Source organism: Python bivittatus, unplaced genomic scaffold, assembly GCF_059951505.1.
Source record: "Python bivittatus isolate LINGU-HERP-01145 unplaced genomic scaffold, Pbiv_v1 ctg000850_np1212, whole genome shotgun sequence".
Taxonomy (NCBI): domain Eukaryota; kingdom Metazoa; phylum Chordata; class Lepidosauria; order Squamata; family Pythonidae; genus Python; species Python bivittatus.
The window spans coordinates 53392562-53417171 of NW_028277112.1; the positions used below are offsets into that span (position 1 = coordinate 53392562).

General features: G+C 38.6%; 1 protein-coding gene across 2 annotated transcripts in view; it reads right to left on the reverse strand.

The window, feature by feature from the left end:
- Nucleotides 1-24610, reverse strand: part of MOB3B (MOB kinase activator 3B) — a 120789-nt gene that overhangs the window by 68546 nt on the left and 27633 nt on the right. For both annotated transcript variants that reach the window (XM_088130230.1, XM_088130232.1), the window contains exon 2: nt 12778-13390. In XM_088130230.1, the coding sequence (XP_087986356.1) occupies nt 12778-13195 (418 nt within the window). In that variant the 5' untranslated portion in view covers nt 13196-13390. The remainder of the gene's footprint in view (nt 1-12777; nt 13391-24610) is intronic.

Consider the following 24610-nt stretch of genomic DNA (forward strand, 5'->3'; position numbering starts at 1 on the left):
AGGCAGTGCAACCATTAAAAAATTACTGATGTTATCCATTTCCCCTTTGAAAGCTATCTTTTGTTAGACACAGAGAAGCGTACATCTGCATGATATGCTATAAATACTGAAGTATATATTTATCACTGGAAGTTGGAGAACTTTTTGTCCTGTCCTTTGTTTGACAGAGGGCAGATTAATAAAAACTGCTGTTTCATTGGGACTTTATGAGCAAGCAATGAATATCAGACTTGACCTTCTCCATCTATCCACTCTGTTACCTTAGACTAGGACTCTTGTCAGAATATAAGTCTCTGTTCTCAAAGCAAACTTGTCCCTCTTTCCCCATCATATTTATCTATTTTGCACATAAAACTAGAATACTTATGAATGCACAGAAGGCACAAAGAGGCACTTCATTCTTAATTCTGGCATTTCCCATGTGGATCAAAACAGTGCAAGAAAGGTTAAAATGCTGTTGAAATTGTTTCTGCTGCACTTCCACTGCATGCATTTTTAACCTCAGGCACCTGCCAACCTGCAATATCCTGTTTCTTCTTCCAGCAAGCAGTCAATTGTCAGCTGAGACAAGTGCCCATTAAATTTACATAGGTCCAAGTCTAAGTTATCCTAAGACACAAGGAAACGGCACACAAACTGGTTCAACAATATCAAACAAGTTCTTTGCCTCCTCCTGACATTTTTACTTCTCTCAAATGTCTTCTCTTTTATTCCAAATAAGTTAAATTGTGGCTCCACAGTTCAATGGACTTTTTAATAAATGTTTTTTTTGCCTTCATATTAATAGTATGTTAACTTTTGCATCAGATATTTCTGTGGATTCTGACCTGCTCTTCTCATAATATCATTATGGTGACATTTACAAAGAACAGTAGGAACTCTAATGTTATAGAATAATTTTAGTAGCTACTAATAGAATTATTTGAAAATCAGTTTGAATAACATGGACAAGCACTACGTGTATAATCTGTTCTGCAGCTGAAGAACAGATTTGCAAAATCCAAAGGGAAATTTGTGTAAAAAACTTACACAGGTCATATTCACATAAGCAGATCTGGCCATGCATGGTACATGGATGGAAGACTGCTTTGAAACAATATAAACCTTTGGAGAAAGAGCCAATATATTTAATGGATAAAAATTTCTCAATGTTTTTGGCAGGCCTTAACCTGTCAAGCTACCTAAAATTTAAGCATGCTAATGACTAATATCTATAGGGCTGTGCAAAGCAACACATCAGTATGAACGAAGCACATTTCTCTGAATTGCTAAAATAGCTGTACCTTTTGCAAATACCATAAAAAATGGATGATCTGTGGATCACCCACATTTAAGACAACTGTAAAAACTGTAACATATGAACATTTTGAGGGTTGGCTTATCTGCGGGTGGTGCATTTTTCACAGTATTTTTGCTAAAAACTTGAGGGTCAGCTTATCCACGGATGGGCGTATCCGCAAGTACACATGGTAAATGGTTTGGTGCCCATAGCAAAACATCCATTTTTGAATGCCAAAACTAATTCTCAACTAGGGAGGAATGGAAAAGGTCTCACCTCTGCTGTTGTGTTAAGCTATACATTCTAATTTTGATTTTAATGGTCACCTTTTATGTTCCACATTTTGCGTCCTTATTGTAAGTCACTTTAAGTGCTTATGTATATAAGCAGAACAATGGGGCAAAGACGCAAATACTCAGTGGCTGCCTGGTAAGATCCGAAATGAATATCTGTATGTATCTCACAGCACTTTAAAGACGTGGTTGACACTAACAGCCTAGCAAGTAAGTTTGTATCCCGTGTTGAAAACTCTAAACCAGTGTTTCTTAAAGTGGGTGGTCTACGAAATCAAAATTATTTGCCAGATATTGAAGGTATTTGCAAAAATTTAAAACCATGTTACACAACTCATTATTTTTGTTAAAAAATATAGGTTTTTTTCATGAAAAATATTTTATTTATATTAATATCTAATGGGTTTAATATTGTTATTTTTACATGATTCAATAAATACATATTCTATGAATGCATCAATTTTAATTTTTAATATGGTTGATATTGATAAATATAACCCATACAAACAAAAGCTGTTTTGGAGTCCTCCATAATTTTTACAAGTAGAAAGGGGTCCTGAGAGCAAAAAGTTCAACAAACACTGCTCTAAACATACACTAAAGTGTAATGCTCAAGTTTATTCCATATTTATAAACAACACCTTTGGAAAAATGTTCATAAATGCAGTGAAAGAGGCTTTCAGGGTTTTCCAGTAGCCTTTCTTATAATTTTCAATATTTGTTATTCAGTCCCATTAACTGTATTGTACTATTCACAGTTCATGATCATTCCATGGAGAATTATCAGTTATTTTTCTGGCATATGAATATTATGTCCAAGTGGTAGAGGGAAAAAAAAATGGCCTGCAGCAAGTACGTATGACAAAAAAACTGAAATGTTACATTTGACAAAGCCTTATATTTATATCAGACTTAACAATTCAGCTGTTAGTGAAACCAACTGTACCCACACATAAAGAGTAATCAGTGATTAGCATTTGTACCTAACTTCCGGGATAGCACAGGCCCTTTCCTCACAGCTCAATAAAAATGCTCTCTCCCTGTCCTTGAGCTGTCAAAATACCACACAGACATGAAATTTGCTGTTCTCATTTTCAATACCGGATGTCTCTGTTCCAGCTTACTGCTGATAGGGCTGTTCCGATTCCTGTGTGCAACCCTAAATAAGGTAGTTGGTGGATTCCTGTAATGGTACGTGAAAAAGACGGTGGGAGACAGGGCCAAGAGACACTGCCTAGGGAACTGTCAAATAAGAGACTGCGTAGCCCAGAACTAGAGAGCAGGCAGGGCAAGAGGCTCAGAAAAGACCCTTCCTAGCCTGGTCTACCTAGTAAGGCTGACAATTCCTCCAGCTTTGCTGCTCCCTCCATTTCTGAATCCTACCTGCTGATGGGAAAAGATGCATCAGTTGCTGCAGTGATGGGATGAGGCCCAAGACCAAAAACCTGATGTCATTTTGTGTTTGTGCTCTATCAAATCATGACGGGATGCTTTCCCCCCTCTGAACATTGATCATATTCACATTTTGGATAGTTCTGACTTGGGTAGGTTGGGAACAAGATTCCTCCCTCCATCTTTTTGGCGGAGAGGCCACGAGAGCTGTGACCTCTGAGCAGAGCTAATTGTAGCACCAGATTTATTTGCCTTTTGGCTCTGGCGTAATTTTATTGCCAAAAAGGGCAGCTATTAAAAGCCATTACAGTGCTTGGGCTTTCAACACCCTCTGCCCCCTTTTCATGGTCTCTTCCCATCCCAGAAGGATTTGGGATGTGACTGGGATTTCACCTTGCCCAACACCCAATTTTACTGTAACTCTCAATAAGAAAATTAAAATGATTATTCCCTTCTCTTCTTCCTCTATAAAATACTTCTTCTGCCACAGCAAACATATTTAGGCAGGAGGAAAGGCAAGAAGGATGTCTGAAAGTGGGGAAGAGGGAGAGAAGAAAAAGAGAATGTCTACCTTTTAATTTAGGTCTGCATTTTTATTTATTTCTTTTACAAATTCTGATCTAGAGGCACAACAGACAGCAAACTGTTATTTGGTGAGTCACTGATGGAAGGTCAGGAATGCAAGAAGAGAGAAAACATGAACAGGAATATGCCAACATAAAAATATATAGACAACAAACAGAAACTCTTGCTATGGTCTCTTCCTACATGTCCCACAAACCTTTGATTGAAAGCAAAGCTGTAGCTACTCACTGAGTACTTCTGAGCAGGGCACTTGCAGAAGAAAATAACTAGTGTTCCCCTTGAGCAGAAATGGGAGGGGAAGAGAGAAATATTTTCAAGAGTTGTCTTAAAACTTGCCGCTATGTATTTTCTCCTGACTCAGTGATGACATGTACATGCACACAAAGCGTTTCCATTTCACCATGAAGGAGCTTGAGAGCAGCTCAGCTGTGCTGCAAAGATGGGACAGCTGCTGAGTACAAGTCTGTGCAAGCTCACCCCCTCCCCTTTGAGGAAACAAACAAGAATGGACCAGAGAAGACTACACAGGGACTCGAGTGAGGATGGTATACCTGTAGCAGCTTCAAGTAGCCAGTATGTTTTGGGCTAATCAGGCCCTTTAGGATCAGCTGACATTACTAGAAACACAACCGTTGCTGAAGCACATTAGATTTTACCCACATAGACCAGCTGCAGCTCATGCAAGCATATGGGGCTTTCCTACTTGTTCTCACTACAGTATGAAAACATCCTGGCAACCTCTTTTCTGGGGAGGGGAGGGGCATGTCTTCACAACATTGTCTTTATCTCATCCCAACACATGCAACTCAGGAATTGCCCTTCACTATGTTTTCCCTTTCAGCAAGTAGCAAGTCATTGCAGCTTTGTTGGGAGTGCAATGTGACTGCTTCACTGAGCCCTTCAGAGTGGGATCACATTCATGCCACAGTCAGGTGCAAGTGGGAAAGGCCAATATACAAGCCAAATGGAATTAATTTCCTGCTCCAAGGTAGAGCACCTGGAAACAAAGAACAAGTCAGAGGGTGAAATAAGGTGCTCTGAGATTCTTGGAAATAGGCCTCTCTCACAAACATAAAGTGCGAGTAAAAATAACTTGGGCATAAGAATAATGCAACCCAGCACTGCCAAACCAGTAGACTACACAACGGATACAATGTTGACTGGTGAACTAAAAATGGCACACAGAAAGAAATTCAGTATGATGAATGCCACCCTTGATCAAAGGAAGAACAGGCAAACAGCTATAAGGAATGCAGAAGAAAAACAACTGAACTCAACCAACTGAAAGATGGAGTTGATTACTGCTGATCGTTTTTATTAAGTTTTACTTTCTTCTTGATGTCAAGAGATATACATTGTCCTGCCTTGTCAAATTAAAATTTACTCACATCTACTTCAAGATTAATGGATTCATATCATCCTATCTTCAGAAAGAATAAGTTAACTTAAAGAATAAGGACATAAAGAATAAGTTAACTGGTTTTCTGAAATGTGTGAGCAATAATGAGTAATGCATTTTTAAAAATAAGGCTGGGCAATCTTTTCTGCCAGAAGAGCCACACAGTTGACAGTTTGGGTATCTGTAGTCATATACTAGCATAGTGCACTTGGAAAGTATTCAGACCCCCTTCACTTTTTTCAGTTTTGTTATGTTGCAGCCTGATGCTACAATCGTTCAAATTCATTTTTTTCTCATTAATCTACACTCAGTACCCCATAATGACAAAGTGAAAACAGAATTTTAGAAATGTCTGTAAATTTATTAAAAAGGAAAAACTGAAATATCACATTGGCATAAGTATTCAGACCCTTTGCAACAACACTTGACATTTAGCTCAGGTGCCTCCCATTTCTCTTGATAGTTGCTGAGCTCTTTCTACACCTTGATTGGAGTCCACCTGTGGTAAATTAAATTGATTGGATGTGATTTGGAAAGGCTCACATCTCCCTGCAGAAGGCCTCACAGCTGACAATGCATATTGTAACAGAGCAAAAGCCATGAGGTCAAAGGAACTGCCTGCAGAGCTCAGAGACAGGATTATTGCAAGGCACAGATCTGGGGAAAGCTACAAAAATTTTTTTGCTGCACTGCCGGTTCCCAAGAGCACAGTGGCCTCCATCATTCTCAAATGGAAGATGTTTGGCACAACCAGGACTCTTCCAAGAGTTGGTCGCCCAGCCAAACTGAGCAATCAGGGGAGAAGAGCCTTAGTAAGAGAGGTGACCAAGAACCCGATGGTCACTCTGACTGAGCTCCGGAGATCCTGTGTGGAGATGGGACAAAGTTCCAGAAGGACAACCATCACTGCAGCCCTCCACCGATTTGGGCTGTATGGCAGAGTGGCTAGACGGAAGCCTCTCCTCAGTGCAAAACACATGAAAGCCCGCCTGGAGTTTGCAAAAAAGCACCTGAAGGACTCTCAGACTGTGAGGAACAAGGTTCTCTGGTCTGATGAAACCAAGATTGAACTGTTTGGCCTCAATTCTAAATGTTATGTCTGGAGGAAACTAGGCGCCGCTCATCAGCTGCCCAATACCATCCCAACAGTGAAGCATGGTGGTGGCAGCATCATGCTGTGGGGGTGTTTTTCAGTAGCAGGGACTGGGAGCCTGGTCAGGGTTGAGAGAAAGCTGAATGGAGCAAAGGACAGAGATCTCCTCAATGAAAACCTGCTCCACAGCACTCAGGACCTCAAACTGGGCCAAAGGCTCACCTTCCAATGTGACAACGATCCTATGCACACAGCCAAGACAACACAGGAATGGCTTAGGGACAATTCTGTGAATGTCCTAGAATAGCCCAGCCAGAGCCCTGACTTGAACCTTATTGAACATCTCTGGAGAGACCTGAAAATGGCCGTCCACCAACCGTCCCCATCCAACCTGACTAAGCTTGAGAGGATTTGCAAAGAAGAATGGGAGAAAATCCCCCAATCCAGGTGTGCAAAGCTTGTCACGTCATACTGAAAAGGACTGGAGGCAGTAATTGCTGCCAAAGGTGCTTCAACAAAGTACTGAGTAAAGGGTCTGAATACTTATGCCAATGTGATATTTCAGTTTTTCCTTTTTAATAAATTTACAGACATTTCTAAAATTCTGTTTTCACTTTGTCATTATGGGGTACTGAGTGTAGATTAATGAGAAAAAAATGAATTTGAACGATTGTAGTATCAGGCTGCAACATAACAAAATTGGAAAAAGTGAAGGGGGTCTGAATACTTTCGGAATACACTCTATATATGTAGACATATAGTGCATCCCCATTCACATGCCACCTTCTTACCATGCACATTCTCTCTTACACACATATTTCCCTTCTTCCCTCCTTCCAGGGATCTAATGCATTCCTTTGGCAACTGGAAATGATTACCAGGTTCCCAGAAGCCAGCTGACCAGTGGGTACCACAGTGTTGTTTTTTCCTCACTTCTGGCAGTGGGAAATCAGCCATCTGCTCCCTACCTGCCAGTAATCATGCTGATCAGATGGCTGGTGATAACACTGGGATTACTGCAGTCCTGAAGGTGTGCCATTTGCAGTGATGGCCACAGCAGGTACATCTATAGTCGAGATATTAAGAAAAAATATTAGACGGAAAGCCTATCCGATCCAGTATCCTGTTTCCCATAGGGACTAACTACATGCCTACAAGAAGACCACTGTCAGGACACAAAAACACTGCATGTATATTGAGGAATATTATGATGGGACTGGGAAATGCCACTAAGAAATAATATTTACTTATTTATTGTGTGTGTGTATTTTCATTCCCCATCTCACATACGTGACTCTATTTAACTAATTAAGTTGTAGGACAGACTTGGCCAGATAGAATAACACCTCACTGCTTTCTCTAGCTGATGAGTAAAAGCAGCAGTAACTGCATTTCTTACAAATATTCCAAATGTTTTCACTTGAGCATATGATGCTGGTATGATTTACTCATTCTGTCCCCCTCACCCAGTATTTATCCTGATGTCTTGTGATTAACACTTATCACAAGCCTTATACAAAATGGCTGTGCTGTTTTGACTGACATCAATGGAATGGAGCCCCAACTAGCTCTCCCTCCTATAATCCCATCTGCATACATGAATCCAGCTTTGCATTTTCTTCTTCCCAATATGGATCAGATTTATTGTTTCCATCTGTAAATGTCACGCACTTCTCTAACATAAAAGGAAAAATACATATACATTAATGTATTGGCAGTGGCAATAATCCTTCCTATAGTGCTAATTCTGGAAGGATTTGCAGACTAGAGCTTGGGACACAATGTTTTTTAGAAATTTAAACTGTTTGGCTGAGATTGCAGAACATATTAAAATTCAGAACATAAGGAATCAGATCACATACTTTTATCATCTGGAGATTGCATGTATTCATTTAGTTTTTCAATTACATGCATGAATTCAAGTTGAAAAAATTTAAGAAAAACACAAAGACTGCAATACAACCCAATAATGAATTTAGCCCTGTCATTTACTAGATTGAGGATATTTTTCCCACTATTTTGACATCCTGTGTAATTTAATGTAATTCTGTTCAACACTGTACAGTTCTCACTAGTGGATATTTCTGTAAAAACGTCTAATAAAGCAGCTAGGTTCTGCTCCACTGCAATGGGCTAAAAATGGTCACAGCTGGAATTGGCTGTCTGTCATTTAGGGGATTAAGATGGTCATTCTTCCAAAGTCAGTTACTGCTCTTTATTGCTTATCATTATTTTACCATTTTAATATTTGGATTGATGCATATCTTTTATTCTGCATTATTTTAATTTATTTTACTTGCTTTGCATGATTTTTTTTTTCAAAATTTGGTCTCTGACCATAAATGAATAAATAAAAATTCTGTGTAAAGAAACTACAATTTTGCAAACTAAACTAATACATTGTGAAGAGACAAACCTAAAATAGTTTGGCTCACAGGTGCCTTTTGGTTCCTGTAACTGAAATTCTTTGATGTAGCACCCAAAGGGACAAAAAATAAATGAGAGGAAAACACCTTCAGATTTAATCTGTTAGACATAAACAGCTGTCTTGGTCTTGGACCGTAAATAAATATAGAGACATAAACAACTGATAGTAGCTTATCTCATAAATGGCAACTCAATCCAAGCTGCAGAAAGCATGGGAAGAGATTCGAAGTATCCAGAGACTCACCAACAAATGAGGGATGGGACTTCTATTGAGAGTTTCCAAAATACTGTACTTTAGCCCTATTCCTTGCATTCAAATACCTTCCTGACATCTGTATAATTCTTGCTTTCTTGATCGTGTCCCACAATTAAAGCTTGATATTAACCTAAACGTCTCTCACCAGAACAAGGGGCTGCTTAAATGATGTACACAATTAATGACATATGAACATTACATTCAAAGGAATTAAACACTTTGCTATGTAGAGAAAAAGATTTTGTTGGAAGCTCAGAAACAATGTGATATTCCTGATGTAGGCTTCTCTTAGATGACAACTTCATCACCGTGTTCTCCTATTAGCATTCTATAAATCAATGTTGTCCAAACTTGGCCACTTTGAGTGGACTTCAACTCCCAGAATTCCCCAGCCAGCATGGCTGGCTGGGGAATTCTGGGAGTTGAAGTCCACTCATCTTAAAGTGGCCAAGTTTGGACAACACTGCTATAAATCTTCTGTATCCTTTCTGGATATTTTTCCCCCACTACATTAAATGCTTCTTCATGCTTGTAGTATTGCTGGCATACTCCCGCCTGCAGTACTCCACTTGGCAATTTTCTTCTTCGCTTCAGTGAATTTTTCATTATTGTATTATAACGGTCACATTATTCTCAGATCTAATATATGTAATCTGATACACTGTAATGATACATTATTGTTCTGTTTGTTTTTTGTTTAGATTAGATATTGTGACTTGCCTGAGTAGCAGAGCAAATGGACCAAGGGAGATGACCAATGAGATGAAAGGATCACAGAGTGTACCTGCATGGTGCACCATGCAAAACTGCCTCTGGCTCCTTCCTGTCTGATCACAACAGAAACAGGAAGTCATCCATGTAGCACCATCATTCATGGGGGCTACAGGAAAAGACAAGAGATGCTTGTCACTCTTATCTGTCTGCAGTTTCTCCAGCTACTTTTCTTTTCTCTCCCTCACAGCTCTTGGAACTAGTAAGGGAGACCATGAATTCCCTGCTATTTTTTTAAAAAAAATAACAATAAATGTAAAAGCAAGCATCATATAACTGAAACTGCCCGATTTGTCTAAGTTGGAAAATTTTCTATAGAAAATTTGGAATCTGAAAATGTTTTATCTGAATTTCAGCCCTATAGTGACATCAAAAGGCAGTCTCCAAATACCAAGAAGTGGGCTGAGGATTTAACATCTGCCCCTATAATTCAGTTAGCTCACTATTTCTCACACATATTTTCAGTATAATTCAAAAAAGAGGAGGGAAAATGAAGAACTCAAAGCAGAAATCTTCTACCTAGTACACACAGAAGTTTTGAGTTTCCTTTTTAAAAAGTAACTCCAAAATATTTATTTTTAGTCTAAATTATCAGTGCAACATTCATTCCTCTACTCCTACTAGTAATGTATTATAATCAATCTCAGAGTTGCTTGAGAGGGCGAACAAGAAAAAATGAGAAAGGGAAAATTACTCATCTCAAAACATTCACCTTCTTCCAGAAATTACTTGCTTCCCCTTTAAGAACAAGTTCTTAAACAAAAGTCCTACTTAACTGCATTTCTTGAAATCCTTCTCTAAATATTCTGTATGGATGCATATAAAACTAAAGGAGGCAGATTTATAAAGATTAACCCAGAAAACATATATAATGTCTGCAAATGGCCATTAGAAATGCTAAGGGAAATACATAAATCAAGTCAATAAAAATGAAGTTCTAAAGGCATAAAAACAGAGTACTGTACTTAATAGCACATAACAGTATAAACCAAACTCACTACTAATAATGGAGGCCTAAATCCATCATTATAAACCATCTGTGAAGGTACAGTCTGAGAGATGAAGCTTGGGCTGTCCGTGGAACTGCTCTTGGTTCTACAAGGATATGCTATGCACTTTCCATGACAGAAGCAAATGTACTTTTTCAAAAACATCACCACTGTCGCCACAAAAAGAGAAGAAATAATTTATGCGGACACCATGGCTTTTTGCCACATGCTATGGGCTAGGCTTAATCTAATCAGTTTTGTTCATCTCTCTCCTCTTTCTGTAAAACCTACTACTAATTTCTAATCAAATAGCTTTTAGTTACCTCTTGACAAGTCCAGATCTTTGGAGGAACTCTTTCTGAGGACTCTGATTGGTTGGGCATATTTTCCCCAATCCAACACAGGTGGGACATTATTAAGAATGAGACATCATTTAATTCCAATTAAGTAATAATAGGTAGAATAGCAGCAGTGAAAGGCCTCGCCATGGCCATAGCTTATACATGACTATGTATGACTCATCTTATGCTTTATTGCTCACTCAAGTCACTGCTAATAATGGGAGAACCCTTAAAAATATAGGATGCTTCTTCTATACGATGGTCCCTTTGCAGTGTATATAATAAAAAATTACAATAAATACAAATTTAGGGCAAGTTTGGTATAGCAGTTGATGTGCTGGACTAGAAAGCAGGAGATCTAGTTCTCCCTTGGGCACAGAAGGCGACTGGTGACTTTGGGACAGTCACTCTCTCTCAGTCCAACCCATCTCACAGGCATGAGCATTAGGTGCACTGCCTTGAATTGTACTAGATAAAGGTGGGACATAAATCTATCTATATCTATCTGTCTGTCCATCTATCAGTCTATATTTCATGTTTCTGACTGGACCAACATAGGAATAAAAGAAGCCCTTCCACAACTGTTACAACTACTTGGATAAAAGGAACAGATTCCAGGAAGGAGAAACTGGCAGAGATTCATGTATTGATTTGTTTGTTCTTTGCTTGATTTGTATTCTCAAACAGAGAGCAAGAGAAGGCTCACACTATAAAACTGCTCATCCTGGAAGAGGCAGCAGGGAATCAAACCTGCCACAGAGGTACTGCCAGGATTGAACAACAAAATTAGCCAGGCTGCTATTTACTGGCACCACAAGTAATACTATAAATAACATTCTAAAATGTACAATCCTGCCATATGGACCTTTTGAAAATGGCACCAATGCTGCAACTGGATTTGGTCCTAAATAAAATCGTAGAATGTGGAAAAGCCGTATTGTTCTTAGGACCGATTACAAATCAATGTATGTCTCTGTCATGGTGCCTGCCCTGTGGAATGAGACTCCTCCAAGATAGCTCCTACCTTGACAGCGTTCGGGAAGGCTTTAAAGATCTGGCTGTTCTCCCAGTCTTGGGGCAGGGTAGGTGCTAGAGGTGTTTGATATGTACGTTGTATGTGCTGATGTGCTCTGAATTGCTGCTTTGTTATTTCCCTTATTGTATTCTTTATTTATATTATTGTATTTGTATACTGTTTTTTAAATTGTGAGCTGCCCACAGTCGCTCTGTCAGGCGGTATCAAAACTGAATTGAATACATAAACAATAAATAAATATAACAGAAATAAGCTGAAGAATCACCATGTAACGACCTTCTAAACATTTGTACATTTTAGTTGGTCTTAGTAAATATATTGTCTCATTCAGACCCTTGTCAATATGGCTTTTCCAATACACTAGTATTGAATTTATATATATATTTGTAGCTTTATATTGCCTACATGTTTTTTCCAACTATTTTTTAAAAAGTGTAAATATTCAAAATACTAGTTATTCTGATCATGTATCTTCAATTTACTTTTATTTATGAGAACCAGAAACATATACAGCTTCATGGAATCACATTCAATTCACTCTTCATGAGAGAGAGCTTTACATAATAGCAAATTTGCCAATCCTTAAAGTATATAAATTCAATAGCAATCTTATATGGCAGTATGTATGTTCCACCGATCACAGAAATGACTTACTTTTTTGCTACTCCGCAACAATTTTTTTGCCTTCCTCCGCAACAAATACAAACCAATGGCTCTTTGCATTTCATTTGTTTATATACACTATACAACTGACAAAAATTGGAAGTATTTCAATACAATTCAAAGCTTTCAATACAACTGAAAAAAGTATTGGAATTTCCATTGTTAAAGTTTCCATTTTTTAAAATATTATGATTAACAGATTCTGGGAGAAAACCATTCAAAATGTACAATTCTTAGACATGGATAAACTTACCTACACTAGTTGGAAAGATGTCCTCATTGTTGATCTGCACCTCAATCCAGTCCATCAAAAGATTCATATAATGGGGTGCCGGTAATGCTGTAGGTTTCTTGTACTTTAAATCATCCTGCCATCGGTATTCATACTTAGGCCCACCTGACATCATGGGGCAAGTTCTCTCTGTGCAGAACTCACAGATAGTTCCATAGATCAGGTTGATCCTGTTGAAAAAGTCAACTACGTGAACAGCAACCCAATCATTTAGATCTTCTCCAGTGGGCAGCTGCACAGCTGCCTTCAGGTCCACTCCAGAATTGAGTGAGGCTTGTGCTCGTTTGTGAAGCTCAAACCTCTGGGTCCCAGGTTCAAATTTCCGTTTGGGACGGAATGTCTTGTCCTTATTAAAAACTTGCTTGAGTGCAATGGACATGTCTTCTAGCTTCCAAAGTTCCAACAACAATGAGGCACTAGAATAATGGTATTGTTACATATATATATATATATATATATTTATATATATATATATTTATATATATATATCCAGGGAAAAAAGAGATTTCTCCAACAGAAATCCTTAGTCCACTAGCTGTCCTGATTGGAAGTTTTCTTAGATAACGTCATGTTCCTAAAGATTCAAAGAGAAAAAACAACAACAAACCACATCAGTGCTAAATATGACTCCTGACAATTTGCTAGAATTTGTTTTATTTGAAGTCCAAAGTAGTTAAAGTGCTATTATTTAACTCATGGCTGTAAAGCTCTATACAATTTAAAATTTTATTTATAAATAAAATAAAGTTGCTTTGCATATCTCATAAATATGCCAAAATATACAATTTTATAGGAATTTATATTGCTAAACAATAACATTGTTAAGATAAAAAAAATGGTCCCTATGTTTTAATCTTCCCTACTAGAAACACATATATACTCACACATATGCATATATATATATATGCACCGTGAAATTTTCACAAGATTCAGAGTTTTATGCCATTCTATCTGCAGCTAGTATAGTAGTTAAACATTCAACACCCACTTACTACTAATCTTAATTTCTAAAAGAGAAAGTTGGAGAGGTTAAAGGAACATGGCAAAATTCTTGAGAAAACTGTCTCCTGTCCTTGCTGTTTTCCAACACCATGGTTGGAAAGGGAAGGTGAAAAAAGAAGAGATAGCTTTATCTATTTCAGCCCCATTTGCCTAAGTAACAGTTCTTGCATATTTCTATCAAAGTCACCTCTCTTACTTTCTATAACGCCTCATAGCCTCTCCAGCCTTTGGCACTCGTGGGTGGATACTGCAATGTAGTTTACATAGGGCTGCCCATGAAGACTGTTCAGATACTACAGCTGGTCTAGAATATAGTGGCACAAGGAGTGATGGGCAAGTTCACTGCTACGTGAGCTGTTGGCTTCCAGGTGCAATTCAAGGTGCTGCTTCTCACCTATAAAGCCCTACATGGCACAGGGTATAGCTATTTGAGGAAATGCCTTCTCCCATTGTGTCTGTCCATTCTATGAGCTCCAATGGAATCGGGTTGCTTTAAATCCTGTCAATTAAGCAATATCACCTAACAGGATTCAGGAGGTATGCCATCTCTGTTGCTGTACCTGCCCTGTGAAACAGCATCCTCCAAGAAATTCATATAGCCCTCCTCCCCCCGTGCCTGCCTTCAAGAAATCTTTAACAAATCTGGCTTTTCCCTTAGGATTTAAGTTGGGACAGTTGGACATGCCCTTTTAAGCTGGAGGGGGAATGTGGAAGGATTCTTTGTTGTTCCCTTGGATGGTTCTTGTTTTATGTAATGTTGTTCCTTTAAACTTTGTCAAGTTCATTTTTTGAACTAAAAATTTAATAAGAGATAAGTCCAAATGAGCCTTCACTGTAAATCACCCTGCTTTACTGACACTTTTTTTTTTTTTAAGGGGGAGGAAAAGTTATCTGTTTTTCATACTTTCCCATCATGTTTTTAACTTTCGCTTTCCTCTACTGGAGAACAGTAGAAGGAGGGAAAGATAAATGCACAGCAATGTTTGAATTATACTACTAGGGACCATCGGTATGTAAACATTTCAGTATCTAGACTGAGGAACAAGTGGTAATGCAAAGAAATACTTTGACATCATCACATTCTTGGTGGTTCACTTACTAAGTGTGACTTAGTAATTTCACTTGTGGCACTTAATGGTTTTAATTAAATTGATGCTGTTTAATCTGTGGTTTGGTTTTTACTTGGTCTACTTTCAGAAAGGACACCAAGATTTTTTTTTTAGTGTAGCTTTTGTTTTATACTGTCATTATGTGCAACGTATACTTTTTGTTTACTGAAATATGTTAACTCTGGTTTTGATTGATTGTTCTGTATTTTATTCTTGTTTTCTCTTGAATCCCATTTTGGTTGGACCAACAGGACAGCCTAGTAATAACAGCAGCATCAGCAATTTTAGTGCATAATACTGGAGAGATCTTTCTGAAGTTCTTTGGTGTCCCTACAATATAAATCCGTTGATTCATCAAAATTTATAGTTCACCAACCACAAGAAATATAATTGAAGCCAGAGCTGTGAAAATGGTAGATGACAACTAGTAAATGAGGAAAAGTATCTTTTCCCCCTCCCTTTCCATGGAAGGAGAGAGACTGAAAAACATGCACATACTCACACATACACACAAATACAAATCATTTGACTTCCATGGGATTCTGAGATCATTCCAAGCCTCTTTCTAATATGGTAGTGTTTAAAACAGAGAGACAATTTTGTTTTTTAAATGTCACTATTACTCCTTCCTCCCTTCTCTGTATAACTGAGATCCTGACATTTTCTATAAACTCGTCCCTTGTAATTTATAGAATTTAGTAGGAAATGTATGCTACTGCAACCCAAATTCTAGATGTTCTGCAATTAACTAGATTTATTATACCTGACCTTACATATACAGACTTCCTACTGGACTGTGTTAGTACATAAGGAGATAGATATAGATATATAAGCATCAGAAAGGATGTATTAACCATGATTTATGGTTTCCCACCTCAAGATGTTGTCATTACTCCTCCCCTCCTAATCATAACAGCATTATTCAGATAGGCTAGACCAGTGCTTCTCAACTTTTGCAACTTTCAGATGTGTAGACTTCTGACATGGCTGGCTGGGGAATTCTGGGAGTTGAAGTCTACACATCTGAAAGTTGCTGAGGTTGAGAAATGCTGGGCTAGACATTTTCCAAAGCAGGAGGGACAATCCAATATTTTAATTACTTGACCAGACATTTTAAAAGGGAAGAGTCATAAGGGCCAATGGCAAGATTGTTTAATCATTTTTAAAATATACTAATAATTGGCACCCATGGCAATGAATCTTTTCTAACTTTATGAAACGTATAAGCTTTGGTGTGGTTGTGTGAGAAAAAGGTAAGACTGTTTATGAAGGCCTGCTTATTAAACGGTGTAGATTGTATAAATTGTCTACAAAACCACCTGGTCTAGATATCTGACATTACTGATTTTTTAAATTTTAATCACCAATTTTATTTTTTCCCAACTGCCTGAGTTTGATCCTAATGTGTGAATGTTATTTTCTTCCTTCGAGGAAGAAAAAAAGGTTTTTTTAAAATCTTTTGGATCTGCATTATTAGTATTCTCAGTGATTGCTTTTAAAGTTGCATAAAATAGATGGTGTGGTCTTTAAGAATTAAGTTTCTATAATTTATACGCCAAAAATAATCAGCCAACAATGTTTTGATTTTTCCCCATGTTATCAATATTTCTGCTTTCTGAAGAAGAATACAAATTCCACATCTGAAGTAAAGGATTTATTTAGGTAATAATATAGCTCAAGATCAGAGCCATTTGAACAAAGCGTTAACAATTCTTTCACCATGTTTTCCATATGGTTAGGCACTGTTCATTTTGATGCTTCTTCTTGTATAAGGTACATGCTGAAAAGACATACAGGTGAAAGTCGAAAAATTAGAATAGCGTGCAAATGTTCATTTATGTCAGTAAGGCAACTCAAAAGGTGAAACCAATATATGAGATAGACGCATTACATGCAAAGCGAGATATGTCAAGCCTTACTTTGGTATAATTGTGATGATTATGGCGTACAGCTTATGAAAACCCCAAATTCACAATCTCAGAAAATTAGAATAGTGTGAAAAGGTTCAATATTCTAGGCTCAAAGTGTCCCACTCTAATCAGCTAATGAATCCATAACACCTGCAAAGGGTTCCTGAGCCTTTAAATGGTTGCTCAGGTTGGTTCAGTGGGAATCACAAGCATGGGAAAGACTGCTGACCTGACAGTTGTGCAGAAAACCATCATTGACACCCTCCATAAGGAGGGAAAGCCCCAAAAGGTAATTGCAAAAGAAGTTGGATGTTCCCAAAGTATGGTATCAAAGCACATCAATAGAAGGTTATGTGGAAGGGAAAAGTGTGGTAGAAAAAGTTGCACAAGCAGCAGGGATGACTGCAGCCTGGAGAGGATTGTCAGGAAAAGGCCATTCAAAAGTGTTGGGGACTTTCACAAGGAGTGGACTGAGGCTGGAGTTAGTGCATCAAGAGCCACCAAACACAGACGGATCCCGGACATGGGCTTCAAATGTCGTATTCCTCTTGTCAAGCCGCTCCTCAACAACAAACAACGTCAGAAGCATCTTACCTGGGCTACAGAAAAAAAGAACTGGTCTGTTGCCCAGTGGTCCAAAGTCCTCTTTTCTGATGAGAGCAACTGTTGCATCTCATTTGGGAACCAAGGACCCAGAGTCTGGAGGAAGAATGGAGAGGCACACAATGCATGATGCTTGAAGTCCAGTGTGAAGTTTCCAGAGTCTGTGTTGATTTGGGGAGCCATGTCATCTGCTGGTGTTGGTCCACTGTGCTTCATTAAGTCCAGGGTCAACGCAGCCGCCTACCAGGAGATTTTGGAGCACTTCATGCTTCCTTCCGCAGATGAGCTTTATGGGGATGCTGACTTCATTTTCCAGCAGGACTTGGCACCTGCCCACACTGCCAAAAGTACCAAAACCTGGTTCAATGACCATGGGATTACTGTGCTTGATTGTCCAGCAAACTCACCTGACCTGAACCCCATAGAGAATCTATGGGGCATTGCCAAGAGAAAGATGAGGGACATGAGACCAAACAATGCAGCGGAGCTGAAGGCCACTATTGAAGCATCCTGGTCTTCCATAACACCTCAGCAGTGCCACAGGCTGATAGCATCCATGCCGTGCCGCATTGCGGCAGTCATTGCTGCAAAAGGGCCCAAACCAAGTACTAAGTACATATGCATGCTTATACTTTGCAGAGGTCCGATATTGTTCTATTTCCAATCCTTGTGTTATTGATGTCATGTAATATTCTAATTTTCTGAGATTGTGAATTTGGGGTTTTCATAAGCTGTACGCCATAATCATCACAATTATACCAAAGTAAGGCTTGACATATCTCGCTTTGCATGTAATGCGTCTATCTCATATATTGGTTTCACCTGTTGAGTTGCCTTACTGACATAAATGAACATTTGCACGATATTCTAATTTTTCGACTTTCACTTGTACTTTAGTTCAGTTTCATTCACACACACACACACCAGCTGAGGAACCCATTATCTAACAACAGGGTTAGTAAAACAGAGACAGCTCAGAATGGTGATTTTTTAAAGCAACTATAATACAGACTTCTGCTTCATTTAAAAAAAATGCAATTTAGCCTACAATAATCTGGTATACAGAACAAGAAACAAAATCTCACAGGTATATTCAGGGCATCAAATACTGATCATCTGTAGTTCTGACACAAAGATAGATTCCCTGATGCTGCTTTAGAGTGATGTTGTAATCCCAAACCAGCGCAACGATAACAGTGAAACTGCCTACTGTGATTAAATGGTTTTAAGTTAGTACCTTCGGGTGTCAAAAATTCTCATCCAAATGTAATGGGAAGTTTACACAGGTGCCAGAGATACTGAGGATAACTCTGTCACAGCTCCTTTCCTACACCATGAAACAATACAGCAGCCCTCAGACTTCCTTCTAGGACAGTGCACAGTGGAAGATTATGACTAAGCTTGGCTTCCTCTATGACTTCTTTAAGGCTGCAGCAACAATCTGTCTAAGGGATATAGCTCTTTTGGATGAGAACAGTTTCTCATTTTAAACTTTTAAGCTTTCCTAACACTTTCCTATTTTTATTGCGGCTGCCCGCCCCTTAAGTTCCCCCAGTATCAGAAAGGGTTTCCTAAAAGTGGTCTCAAAAAGGTAACAAAATGAAGGAATGGGACAAAGGAGGAATCCAATTAATTTCACTACTTTCTTCACTTTTTATCTTACCTATGGATTTCCAAACATAAAAGCACTGTGCCTAGAGACTCTGGTAATGTCTTACATGTACCCCAAAAATAATTATTAAAAAATCACATTCCATACATATTTTTCACACAATCATTAAAATGTTAACAAGATCAGGTCTAAAAGCATCTACTAGGGAAAGAAAGAACACCAACTATGTATTAACTCACCCCCCTCCAAACGTGGGAAAAAAGCACACACATTGTGCACTTCTGACTGTTACAATTATTTGGAGTTCTACAGACGCTGCTATATTAGCACTTGACCTTTCCTTCATGCCTATTAACAATTAGAAAACCTTCCTTGTATCTGTACTGAATCCGCTAAGGCCACAAGTGTAACAGTTAACACTAGGCGGTGGGAGCTGGCACCCTGTACGAAGCTGCATGAGCTGGCACCTCCTTCCACCCGCAGGAAAAACCAACTATTTTGACAATACACGTTTTGTTTGTGGAACTGTATGTGCCAATTCTGAGAGGGAGAAATGCATTTATATTGGTTTGGTTCTTTATCTTGTTCAAATTCCACTTACCAGATCAGGAACAGATCAGCTATTGCAGGATGCAGCCAATATTCAGCATCCCTCCCCCGCCCATAGATTTTATACCCAAATGCTTTTTAATCCTTAACTCCTCATCTTTAAGTCCAATTTGTGTCACTTAAGGCAAGAATATTAATTGCAGATAAAAAGGAAGAAAATATCACATTAAAATGCACATTTCAACAATGAGATAGAAGAAACCTTGGGTTCCAAGGGAAAAACAATCCAATATTAGCATGCTCACTCACAGCAAATATTTACTATACCTATAATTATTTCTTTGGAAATATTTGTGTTAATTCCTATAAAGGGATTAACAAATGAGATATTCAACAACTGATTGCCAATCCAGTTTGAAATCCAAGTTCAAATACTCATGAGAAAAGGAATGGGAATGAGAAAAAGTATGAGAAGAGGAATGATCAAGAAGTAGTTTCCTGCTTTATGAAATGCATAGCCCATGATCCATAAAATTAAACTGAGATGCAGGAAGGTGGAGTAAATACAATTATTTTCCCGCGTATCTCCTTTCATATGTTGTAATTTGTTGCAATCAATCCTACATACAGTAGAAAGACTGGCTAATTTCTGATAGAAATGTGAATAGGTTGCACCAGGCGCCTCGCACATGGAACTCTTTATTAACCTTTTCCAAATGGAAAACAGCTGCTGGATAGAGAAAGGAATACAGGAAGTATTTGAAAGACCTTTCAGACCAACATCAACATTAAACCCAACAGCTAAACTGTTTTGACCAAGATGTCGGATAAGACATATACAATTAGAGAGTGCTTTATCATATTCCTGTAACATTTGGGATTAACCCAAAAAGGTCCATCTGCAGGTGTTTCAGTGCATGTGTTTTTATCTGTCTCCATGTCTGATAAGGAATCATAAATTGTTTGTCTTAATACGTAGGTATTTTTATTATAAGGAAACAGTTTTCATTTGTTTTTTTAAAGGGTATGTTTTTGCTTTCAGTGTATTGTTTCCATAGTTACATATTTTTCCTTTTGCATTATTGTGTCAGAGGTGAGGTCTGCAGAGGTATGGTAAGCAAATAAAATGTGTCAAAGAAAATATATCCCATGCACTGTTGATACAATCTGGCAAGAAAAAATAATTTGGGCTTAGTTAACCTAACAGAAGTTTATCATGTATCAGTTTATTTTTTTAATTCCAAGAGCTGTAGAGCAGGAGTCTCCAACTTGTAGATCATGGGTTGCATGAAGTCCTCCGGGTCATTTTGTGTGACCAGACCTCCCTGGTACACACTGGATCGTGACGGCTGGATGTAAGGCACCCTCTTGCTGATCTCAGCCAGGTGCTATGGACCCTCTCTTAGGCTAAGAAGAAAAGGCAGCACCGTGGCCAAGCAGGACCACTATGCAGCTCACCCTGCATCCCGCTACTTAAGCCAGGGACGGTCAGCTGCCAACGGGAGAGACAGCTTACAGCACAGATGGACCAAAGATATTGCTACTTGCAGAGGAAACAAGCTTCTCTACTTGCCTGCCACCTAGCACCTTCAGGCTCTTTCAGCAGCCTCCCTCTCTCCACCCCAGCTGGAGAGGGAGGGAGAGCACAGCTTGCAAGATGAGGCGGGCGTTGCTCTGGAGCTGTGAGACATGATATGGGAGAATGGCTGCAGTGGGAGGGAGAGCAGGGGCAGGAAGCAGCAGCAATATCTTTCAGTAAACCATGGAAAACTTGCAGAGAAGGGGAGTACATCTTCCAGTGTCAAGGAGGGCAGAAGAATATGCACCGATTTATAAAAATATATATAATGCTCCATTTTGCACAGAGCCAGTTATTCACAAATTCTCAGTCTGGTGAAACAGAACAAACTCACAAACACTGTGATCTGTAATGAGGCGCAGCACTTATTAAAGCAATTTGCAGACAGCGATGTACAGAAAAATTCTCAGCCAGTTCAGAGTTTCCCCCAATGGCTCATCAAGGAGATGTTACACTTCAGCGAACAAAGGAACCTCACTTAAACTTTCAGAATTAATTTCTAGACTAACACGCTGATTCCCTTGAAGGATATCTTAAAATACATTTCTGGCCTGCTTGACTGGGGTTTTTTTGAGGCACTGGGGATGTCATAACTGGCACTGTTGGTTGTAGTAATTTTGTGCTAACAAAGGTCAATCTTCTTGCATGGGAATATGGTTCTAAAATCAGAACATCCTCTTCCAACAGTCAGAAGTCCTGATGGATTCCACAACCTGTAACTTCAAAACAACATTGCCATGAAGCATAAAAATATAAGAAAACTTGTAAAAATAAACTCATTTTAGAATCTGAGCTCCATTACACTTCACTAAATGTTCCTTCCTCAATGAAATTCTCCAAAACCCACTTCTGTTCACTACCCTACAATTTAATGGTGTAAAGACTTGTCATTTTGTTGAAGTAACCTACTATTACAGAGAGAGAGAATAATCTAAATATATCCACTTCCCACAACAAAGATTTAACAGACATCATTTGGCAGCCACTAACATCCCTTCAAACTACACCTCTTTATACAGTTTCTTGCAGCATCTGATATTAGACAAACCATGTATTATATGCAAATCTATGTCAAAATTCTGACAATTTCTACATCTAAAGAAAACAGCTATGTAAGGAGCAATCTAAAGCAGGTAGTGTGAGGATGGAATGCTTTGAACCCTACTGCATCAGAAAAATAGTAGTAAGAGCATAAGCACCCCTTTTGAAACCATTTTCCCCCTCCCCTTCTTACAATGGGGCCTCTGAGATGGTGTTAGATATACGTATTGTGCTGTTTGGGTATTATATAGCTGAGAAGCAAATGTTTAAGTAATGTTTTCATGAATTCTTCCAAAAGTTTTCCTTTTCCAAATAGCATAATAAACAGTATTCATAGTTACACAGCACACCTGAAAATACCTTGAGGTATCGTAGGTACATCGCAAACCTTCTCCCTTATGGGTTCTTCCAGATGCCTTGGACTACCATTTCCATGTTTACAAACTATGCTGGCTAGGGCTAATGGAATTAACAGCCAAAGCATCTGGAGGGACTCGACTTGGAGAAGGCTGCTGTAAAACAATTGTATAAGCCAAATAAATACTGCAGTTAAGAGGCTAACATTAGAAGAACAGTACCAGACCTGAGGGCACCCAACAAATTCATGGAATTAAGTGAGGTTCAAACTGTGGAATTGTTACATTACAGATGATGTTCTCAGCCACTGGACCACAAAAGTGCTGTTGCCTGCCAGCAGACAGTAATTCTCAAATTAAGTTTTGCCCCTTCCTTTTCTATAGCAGTATTTTAGACATAACCTTTGAAGAACTACTCCTTTCCAGCCATTAACCATTTTAATTAGACACATGTTTAAATAAAGAGCAGGTGGTCTCTCTAAGGGTGAACCAATAAAATAAGGAATAAAATAGGGAGGTGATTAAGGGGAAAGGGAGAAATAAAAAGTTTCTTCTTTAAACTAAGTGGGCAGATGGCTACTTTCTTTTTATTGTCCATTTAGAACCAGACTCAAAGTATACTATAAATCAGTTAGAATCCGGCTGTCAACTGTAGTTTATTTTAGCATTTCTCAGAACCATTCACATTTGTCATATCGTTAAAGCAAAGCAGTGCAGTCACTGTTTCTTTAGTGAAAGAACTCAGTGTTCCATTTTTGCAGGAATGAAGTTGTCATCACAAAAACAACAATAATTGATATCACTGCTGCTTATAGAATAGTCCTGCTTATGAGTTCTATGTTTTGACTATAAATTCTTTACAGAACCAAGGGGTTGAGGGGGGCCGAGGAAGGTCCCTGCAAAAAGCAGATTATTAATAGCCAAAGTTCTAAATCAGTCAAAATCTGGAATACCAAATAGGAACTAATGGAAGGGCACTGTGATAAGTTACTAAGCAGTCCAGTTACAGTTTATATCTTCTGCAATCAGACCGCAGAGAGAAAATTAGATACACCTAATTTTATATCTGATTTATTCCAGATCTTTTTTACAAATATACTGAAATATACTTTTCTCCCAGCGTCCCTGTCCCATCCCTGTCCTAGACTTTTTCTACAGAGCCTCTAAGGGACATCGCAGGGACAGAAAACATGATGAAATAAAAAGAATTCCCAGATGTTGCAACCACAAGTTGTCCACTTCAGCAGCCAGTCCTGCTTGAACTTTGAACCCTGGGAGGGAAAGAGGGAGTAACACCTCTGAGATACAGTGTCCCTGTTAGCTTTAGAAAACAGACAACTGATTAAAGCTTCTGTTTCACAACACTTTAAGACACAGTCAACACTTTCAAAGACTAGCTAAATTGGAAGCAATTATCATAGTCTCTGCCTTGTATTTCATCTGTGTGATACAGAGAGGATATCCACTCTCTAGGATGCTACATACATATGATATCCTCTGATTTGGCCAATCACAGAGAAAAAACAAGGTTATTCAAACACAAGATTGATCACAATGAGTAAGTAATCCTGCCTCAATGGATGTATCGATCACGTCCTTCTGTCAGAACATACACCAGTTTTTCCACATTTGTTATCTAATTAAGGGGCAGATGAAACAATTTCACACATGCGGGAGAGGGAATGAAAACAATTACTCAAGTATTTAAGCCATATCTTCTAAAACTCAAGCATGGGTTTAGCTTCTAGAAAGCTATCATATGTCAACACTCACATGGTCCAGAAAGAGAACATACACGAAGGGTGCTTGCTTCAGCAATTGCCTGCCCACACATGAATCCTCCCGGCCTTCAAGAACAACTAGAAACACTTTGGAGTTCCTCCTAACCTCTGAAGGAAGCCAAAGAGACTTTTTTACAGATCACTCTCCTGTTGTGGAATGCCTTACCACTAGATGCTCGTTTAACTGCAATCCTATCAGTTTTTAGACACAAAGTGCCAGCCCTTCAAGGTAGGCCAGAAGAAATCAATGCC